The sequence below is a fragment of the Malus sylvestris genome, chromosome 6 (genome assembly GCF_916048215.2).
Source record: "Malus sylvestris chromosome 6, drMalSylv7.2, whole genome shotgun sequence".
NCBI classification, from domain to species: Eukaryota; Viridiplantae; Streptophyta; class Magnoliopsida; order Rosales; family Rosaceae; genus Malus; species Malus sylvestris.
The window spans coordinates 18,910,292-18,918,349 of NC_062265.1; the positions used below are offsets into that span (position 1 = coordinate 18,910,292).

Below are 8,058 nucleotides of genomic sequence, written 5' to 3' on the forward strand. Positions count from 1 at the left end.
TTTCAGCCATGAGTATTCTCGCTGTGCTGAGGCAGATGACAAAACCGCTCTCAAGGCTTTCACGGCAAGCCTACGTGATTGTTTTTTTAAGTACATGATCAATGCCAACACTTGGAAGACTTACTCTGAGGTGATGACACAGGCTTACAACCATGCCTCCGTCGAGGCAAGGACATATCAAGGGAAACCCCCTACAACCACCCCTTATCAGCAAGTAGGGAGTGGAAGCCAGATCCAACCAAATGTGGAGACCTCGACCTTCCAAACGGTAGCGGTGCCTCCCCCTGCCTTAATTAATACTTTGCCAAGTCAACAGACATATCAATCTCAGGGCAAAAGGAGAGATTTCCATCCTCAATAGTCTCATTTTAGTAAAAAGAGTAAGGCACACTACCGCGATAACCAAGGTTATCGCCATGATAATCCCCGACCCCAGGCAGTCAACACAGTGGGTCAAGCACGTGTCAGGATAACCCCTACCCCGAGGTATGAGGCATACACACCTTTGAACGCCACATGTGTGGCCATTTACCCCAGCATAGCACACTTGATACCGAAGCCAAAGCCGAGGCACCCGGATTACAAGCCCACGAAGAACACGGGCATGTTTTGTTGCTACCACGAGCATAACGACCATGACGGCGAGAAGTGTATCACCCTTCGTGATCATATTGAAGCTTTGGCACGTGAAGGAAAAATTGATTAATTCCTCCTTCACCCTCCAAGGGGTAACCGTAACCAACCCCAGGTAAATGTGATATATTCCATAAGTGGTGGCACACCCATATCTAAATCTTCCAACAGGGCCATGAAAAATAGTGAACGAGCTTTAAGGCCTGGCCACCAAGTGTTTCACGTGGAAGACATCAGGGGAGGTAAGTATCAAAAGCCTAACTGGGATCCAATATGTTTCTACCCTGAGGAAGAAAGAGGTATCATCTACCCTTACAACGATCCACTGATCGTGGAAGCTCACATAGCCAACTTTGAAGTACGACGAATCCTGGTAGATGAACACTTGCTCGACCACTCGATTTCCCCTCTGATAAGCTTCTCTGGTGATATTGTGCAACCTTTGTGGAGCATACACTTACCTTTCACCATTGGTACAAGCCCTTACACAGCTACCATTACCACTAACTTCCTGGTGGTTGATTGCCCAACGACATACAATGTCATCTTCGGACGCACATGCATCAATGATCTCAAGGCCATGGTATCCACACATATGTTGTTGATGAAATTTCCAACCCTCTATGGCAATGGTTACATCAGAGGAGATCAACTTAGTGCACGATCATGTTACAACACTTCGGTCAAGCAACAACACCTGCATGTGCCTAAGGAAACCCTTTATATACATGACTAAGTCATAAAGACCAGCCCAGACGAAGCCAACTTGGATCTTCACGGTGGCAACAGTCAACCTGACGATTCTTCAGATGACTCTTTCACCCAGCAAGCACAACCCGCTGAAGAGTTGGAGAAGGTTTCTATCTCAAAAGATTATCCGGATCGCATGGTGAAGATTGGTACCACCTTGTCACCACCCATTCGGTTGGCATTGATCTCTTTTTTGCAAAAGAACACTGAGGTCTTCGCCTGGTCATACGAGGACATGCCAGGCATCTCTCCCGATGCGATAACTGTCATTCGGGAGATACATGAAAGTGTCTGCGGAGATCATGCTGGATCTCGATCCCTAGCACACAAGGCTTTTCGCCAAGGATATTACTGGCCAACACTCCACCAAGGTGCCATCAGAATATCCCGCTCATGTGATAAGTGTCAACGCTACGCAACTATTCCTTACTCCCCTCCCGAGCCGCTCATTTCCATGATCAACCCTTGGCCCTTCGCTCAATGGGGACTGGATTTGATCGGCCCAATGCCTGCAGGGAAGGGCAAGGTCCGCTATGCAATCGTTGCAGTTGACTACTTCACAAAGTGGGCCGAAGTAGAACCCTTGGCAACCATTACTGAGGCAAAAATAGAAGACTTCGTATGGAAGAACATCCTTTGCAGATTCGGCATTCCCAATGCGATAGTCACTAACAACGGGCGACAGTTCGACAACAATAAGTTTAGGATGTTCTGCTCTAAGTTCAACATCAACTTATGTTTTGCCTCCCCAGCTCATCATCAGTCTAATGGACAAGTTGAAGCCATCAACAAAATAATCAAGCGAACTTTGAAAACCAGCTTGGACAAGGCTAAAGGTTGTTGGCCAGAATTTGTACCCCAAGTTCTTTGGTCATACCGCACTTCGTATCGGACATCAACAGGAGAAACCCCATTCTCACTTGCCTTTGGTACAGAGGCAGTTGTCCCAGCTGAGTTTGAGCAAGCAACATTCTGAGTCCAGAACTACGTGCAAAGCAAAAATGACAAACAACTTACCCTCAACTTAGATCTAGTCGAGGAACACAGAAACCAGGCTCACTTGAGGAATGTCGCCTACAAGCAGCGCATCTCCAACTACTATGACTCTAGGGTCAAACCTCGTTCTTTCAAAGTGGGGGACTGTGTATTGAAGAAAAGATTACTCTGCGACTGAGTCCCGAGTGAAGGAACACTTAGTCCAAATTGGGATGGACTGTTTGAAGTTGTTGGCATCAGTCGCCTTGGCTCCTACAAGCTTGGAAGCTCCGATGGCAAGACCCTTGGCCATCCATGGAACGCTGATCACTTGAAGTACTATTACAAGTAAATTCACATTGTACAAGTGTTAAGCTTCAGCCGTTCGGCATCCTATGTAACGAAGACTATTTGGCATGAATTCAATAAAGAGGCGATTTAGACAACTCGGTCCTAATCCTCTTACATTCCTAACAATGAAACACTCGAGTTAAAAGCTTCGACATGAATGCTTCCAACAGGAAATCAAGTCTAAGTATATGTCAATAAGACTATACAAATAAACAAACAGTACTGGACAGAACTAGTACATCCAAGTTATGGCTTATATCTAAACAAAGGATTTGCTCAAACATAGTCAGGCATTCATCAATGATAGTGCAAATACTTGGTAATTAACAACAAACTAGTACATCCAGAGTACATGGCACATGCCACACAAACAAACTAGTACATCCAGAGTACATGGCACAAGCCACACAAACAACAAACTAGTACATCCAGAGTACATGACACATGCCACACAAACAACAAACTAGTACATCCAGAGTACATGGCACAAGCCACACAAACAACAAACTAGTACATCCAGAGTACATGGCACATGCCACACAAACAACAAACTCGTACATCCAGAGTACATGCAGAAAGATAGGGCACTACGAGTTATCCTCATCTGAGGCCGAACCCCTGACAATATCACTCTGCATTTCAACCCCATTGTCATCACCACCTTCCTCAGCATCTCTAGGACCATCCTCACTCTCTTGAGACTGCTCACTGATACTAGCCTAATTATCAGAGTCATCATCACTATTAGGATCAACTGAGAGGACGAAGGCTTCACCCTTTTGTCGGTACTCATCCATCTCATCACGGTACTTTCGGATAATGCTTCCATTGTCGTAAATGCTCAAGGACGGCCATCCATTTCCTTTTCTCATAATTAGCCGCTCGGATGCAGTGAGGTCTAAAAGCATCGTGAAAGGCCTGGGAACCTAAGAACTTCTGCACAGCAGCATCCCTCTCAGTTGGGATACTCATTTTCAGCCTAGAAACCTCAACCAAGGTACTATCCAACTCCCCTTTAACCTTGGAAACCTCAAGGATGGTTGTCTCCAACTGTTCCTTAGTCGCTTCCAATTGTTTCTTGAGCCTCACGTTCTCACCATTCCGCCTCTTCAAACTCTCAAAGTTTTCATCCTTAAGGTGGATGGCATCAGCCAAAGCTTTGCTTGTTTTTCTGGCGTCATTCACAAGCTGCTTATTCTCTTTAAACTTTACCTTGTACCGCTCGACTTCTCGTAATCTGTCATCGTACTCGGTCATGACCTACATGACAAGATAATCGTCATTACCAGGAAAAAGAGGGGAGAAAGCAAAGAAATGACAAAGTAACACTTACATAAGAAGATAGCCTCATCATTCAGTCACGATCTGATTCGTTTTCATCTAACGGCTCACCAAGCTCATCAATAGTGGATCGACGTCTTGCCAGGCAATTATTGACATACCTAAAACTACTTGGCTGCATGTCAACCTTCAAGTCCTTCCAATGAATGCTGCCAACCTCTTCCTTGTACTTTCTCTTACGGCTACAGCTAGGGTCACCTTCTTGGTCAGTAGACTCCATGGTTGGAGGAAATATGGGATTGATGGTAGGAAGAGGAGGCAACAGTCATTTCTCCTCCCTTGCAGCTATGGTAGCAGCACACCCGATAGCCTTAGCTTCAGCCTTTTTTGAGGTAGCAATCTTGATGACCTCCTCTTGTGACTTAAGTTTAGGGGTTGGCCTCACCCGGTGCTTACGAGCTCCCTTGTGAAACAAAATGTCGTCTACGGGAACTAACATGGGTACTTTCCCTTTCTTGGCATTAGTCTCCCATTTCTTTCCCACTTTCTCCACTGAACAAGAAAAATCAAAGTAAGGAATGCAACTTTGTAAAAGAAAAGGGGGTGAAATGAAAGACATAACTTACTTGCTCGTCTTTGGCACTCTGACACTAGGGGCTGGAAACCGTACTTTCGAAATAAGGGTCGTAGCTTGCCCAAATGTCTATCCTCTTTGGGCACCCTCAACACCTTCTCTATGTCAGCTAGCTCCCGTCCAGACAGCTTGATGGTCCCTCGCGTCACTGCACGAAGAAAAAATGTTAGAAGCAAGAGAAAATCACAACAAATAGCAAATAATGCAAACAATGGATACATTACAACCTACAGTCTGGAAGTGAGTAGGAACACGTCGCTCAGGCGTGACACCTTTAACATACTCCCAATCATTATAAAGAAAGCACCAAAGGTTTTTCCAAGTGCAGTACGCCTTTTTCTTACCAAAGACAATACGCTCTCTCTCACTCCAACATGCACACTCGGCATACCTAGTGCATGCTTTCACCGGGCGCATTTTATAGCAGTAGCGCCATTGATGAAAGGAAGGCTCACCTAACCCACATTCCATCCAAATAATATAAAACCTGATCAAGGTATCCCAAAAACGAGGGTAGAGTTGCCCAAGCACATATCCAATGAAAGATAGCATTTGTTGCAACCACGGGTGCAAAGGCAACTTCACCCTTAAAGTCAATAATATCTGGGTATAGAACATAACATGACCTTTGGGTGGTTCAGAGGACAATTCTTCATGATGCACCAAACGCATTCCTACACTACGGGGGATACTACATGACTGCCTTAGGGCCTCAAGCTGCTTTTCGCTATCTAACAAGTTTTGCACTAAATTGTCTGCTGTGAACTCAAAGTGAAATATGGGTATGGCGTCACAAAGAACCCCCTCACCCACTGACATTAAGGAGGAAGAACCAATATTGGCTAAGGCTTGGCAATTGCGAGGATCACCCAATCTTGAATTTTTTGTACAAGACTCCAACAAAGGTCCTGAAGACTCCAACGTTGCAAGCTCAAACCTAGAGTTAGTGTTAAGGGAGCCCCCATCACTAGGACTTCCAAACTCTAACATCTACAACAAATAGAAACAAACTCTATCACCACATGAAAGATCGAAACATAAGGAAATTCCTAGGGGGTGGAGAAAAGCTCAATCAGTTCATTATGTTCTCAACCAAATACATGAACACTCAAACAATTCAACAAGAATGAAAGCATGTGATCTAGTGGAGAAGATTACCAACCTGAAGATGGTGCAAAGCAATGCCGGAATCCCTCTCAACTATAAGAGCACTTTATCTCCAAAAATCACTACAAAATGAGCAAATGAAGACAATGAAAAGAGTGAAAACTTCTCATTCTTATAGGGTTCAACATGGCCAAAGAAATTCGAAATTCAAAATTCAAACCATGAGAAAACCCCACATGGAAAGTCTTCAGACTTCCGCACAAGCTAGGGAGTTTTCAAATTTCAAATTTATAGCACCCCCTCTCCCCCTTAAAAAAAAAAAAAAGGGAGGAGGTGAACATATTAGCTTCATCAATATATGGTGCCAACAAGAGCTTCATCAAAGGAGTTCAACCACAATTCTCAAAAGCTTCACACACTCTTGATCAAGACAGTGTGAAGCAAAACCAGTTTATGGTGCCAACAAGAGCTTCATCAATGGAGGGCAACCACAATTTTCAAAAGCTTCACACACTCTTGATCAAGACAGTGTGAAGCAAAACCAATTTATGGTGCCAACAAGAGCTTCATCAAAGGAGGGCAACCATAATTTTCAAAAGCTTCATACACTCTTGATCAAGACAGTGTGAAGCAAAACCAATTTATGGTGCCAATAAGAGCTTCATCAATGAAGGGCAACCACAATTCTCAAAAGCTTCACACACTCTTGATTAAGACAGTGTGAAGCAAAACCAATTTATGGTGCAAACAAGAGCTTCATCAAAGGAGTTCAACTACAACTCTCAAAAGCTTCACACTATCTTGATTAAGATAGTGTGAAGCAAAATCAATTCATGGTGCCCAACAAAGCTTCAACCTTAAAGCTTCACCTACAAAGCTTCAACACAAAAGCTTCATCAATGGAGGACAATTACAAATTCTCAAAAGCGTCACACTATCTTGATTAAGATAGTGTGAAGCAAAATCAATTCATGGTACCCAACAAAAGCTTCAACTCCAAAGCCTCACTTACAAAGCTTCAACACAAAAGCTTCACCCACAAAAGCTTCAACACAAAAGCTTCAACACAAAAGCTTCATGAATGGAGGACAACTACAAATTCTCAAAAGCTTCACACTATCTTGATCAAGATAGTGTGAAGCAAAATCAATTCATGGTACCCAACAAAAGCTTCAACTCCAAAGCTTCACCTACTAAGCTTCAACTCCAAAGCTTTAACACAAAAGCTTCAACACAAAAGCATCAATGGAGGACAACTACAAATTCACAAAAGCTTCACACTATAGTGTGAAGAAAAATCAATTCATGGTACCCAACAAAAGCTTCAACTCCAAAGCTTCAACACAAAAGCTTCAACCACAAAAGCTTCAACACAAAAGCTTCATCAATGGAGGACAACTACAAATTCTCAAAAGCTTCACACTATCTTGATCAAGATAGTGTGAAGCAAAATCAATTCATGGTACCCAACAAAAGCTTCAACTCTAAAGCTTCACCTACAAAGCTTCAACTCTAAAGCTTCACCTACAAAAGCTTCAATGTAAAAGCTTCATCTACAAAAGCTTCAACACAAAAGCTTCACCCACAAAAGCTTGACCTACAAAAGCTTAACCCACAAAAGCTTGACCTATAAAAGCTTCACCCACAAAAGCTTGACCCACAAAAGCTTGACCTATAAAAGCTTCACCCACAAAAGCTTGACCTATAAAAGCTTGACTCACAAAAGCTTGACCCACAAAAGCTTGACCCAAAAAACTTCACCCACAAAAGCTTCACCTACTAAACTTCAACACAAAAGCTTCACCTACAAAAGCTTCACATTATCTTGATCAAGATAGTGTGAAGCAAAATCAATTCATGGTGCCCAACAAAGCTTGACCTACAAAAGCTTGACCCATAACAGCTTGACCCACAAAATCTTCACCTACAAAAGCTTGACCCATAAAAGCTTCACCTACAAAAGCTTGACCCACAAAAGTTTGACCCACAAAAGCTTCACCTACAAAAGCTTCACACTATCTTGATCAAGATAGTGTGAAGCAAAATCAATTCATGGTGCCCAACAAAGCTTGACCTACAAAAGCTTCACCCACAAAAGCTTCACCCATAAAAGCTTGACCCACAACTTGACCTACAAAAGCTTGACCCACAAAAGCTTCACCTACAAAAGCTTGACCCACAAAAGCTTGACTTACAAAAGCTTGACCCACAAAAGCTTCACCCACAAAAGCTTCACCTACAAAACTTCAACACAAAAGCTTCACCTACAAAAGCTTCACACTATCTTGATCAAGATAGTGTGAAGCAAAATCAATTCATGGTGCCCA

The 8,058-nt window shown here is 43.2% G+C and overlaps 1 protein-coding gene across 1 annotated transcript; it reads right to left on the reverse strand.

Moving 5' to 3' along the window:
* Nucleotides 1–3,044: 3,044 nt before the first annotated feature.
* On the reverse strand, nucleotides 3,045–7,805 carry LOC126625908 (uncharacterized). Its single transcript, XM_050295029.1, has 5 exons — nucleotides 5,787–7,805; nucleotides 4,852–5,614; nucleotides 4,617–4,772; nucleotides 4,043–4,542; nucleotides 3,045–3,969 (listed from the first exon to the last, which is right to left on the reverse strand). The coding sequence occupies exons 2-4, from the start codon at nucleotides 5,612–5,614 to the stop codon at nucleotides 4,316–4,318; spliced, it is 1,146 nt and encodes a 381-aa protein (XP_050150986.1). The 5' UTR covers nucleotides 5,787–7,805; the 3' UTR covers nucleotides 3,045–3,969; nucleotides 4,043–4,315.
* Between the last annotated feature and the right edge of the window lie 253 nt (nucleotides 7,806–8,058).

Excerpts from the sequence above, each read along its gene's own strand:
- LOC126625908 (XM_050295029.1), bottom strand. The coding sequence starts at position 5,614 with ATGTTAGAGTTTGGAAGTCCTAGTGATGGGGGCTCCCTTAACACTAAC. Across the intron at positions 4,773-4,851 it reads TACTCACTTCCAGACTGTAG|TGACGCGAGGGACCATCAAG; the intron begins GTTGTAATGTAT and ends TTCTTCGTGCAG. Across the intron at positions 4,543-4,616 it reads AGAGTGCCAAAGACGAGCAA|TGGAGAAAGTGGGAAAGAAA; the intron begins GTAAGTTATGTC and ends TTTCTTGTTCAG.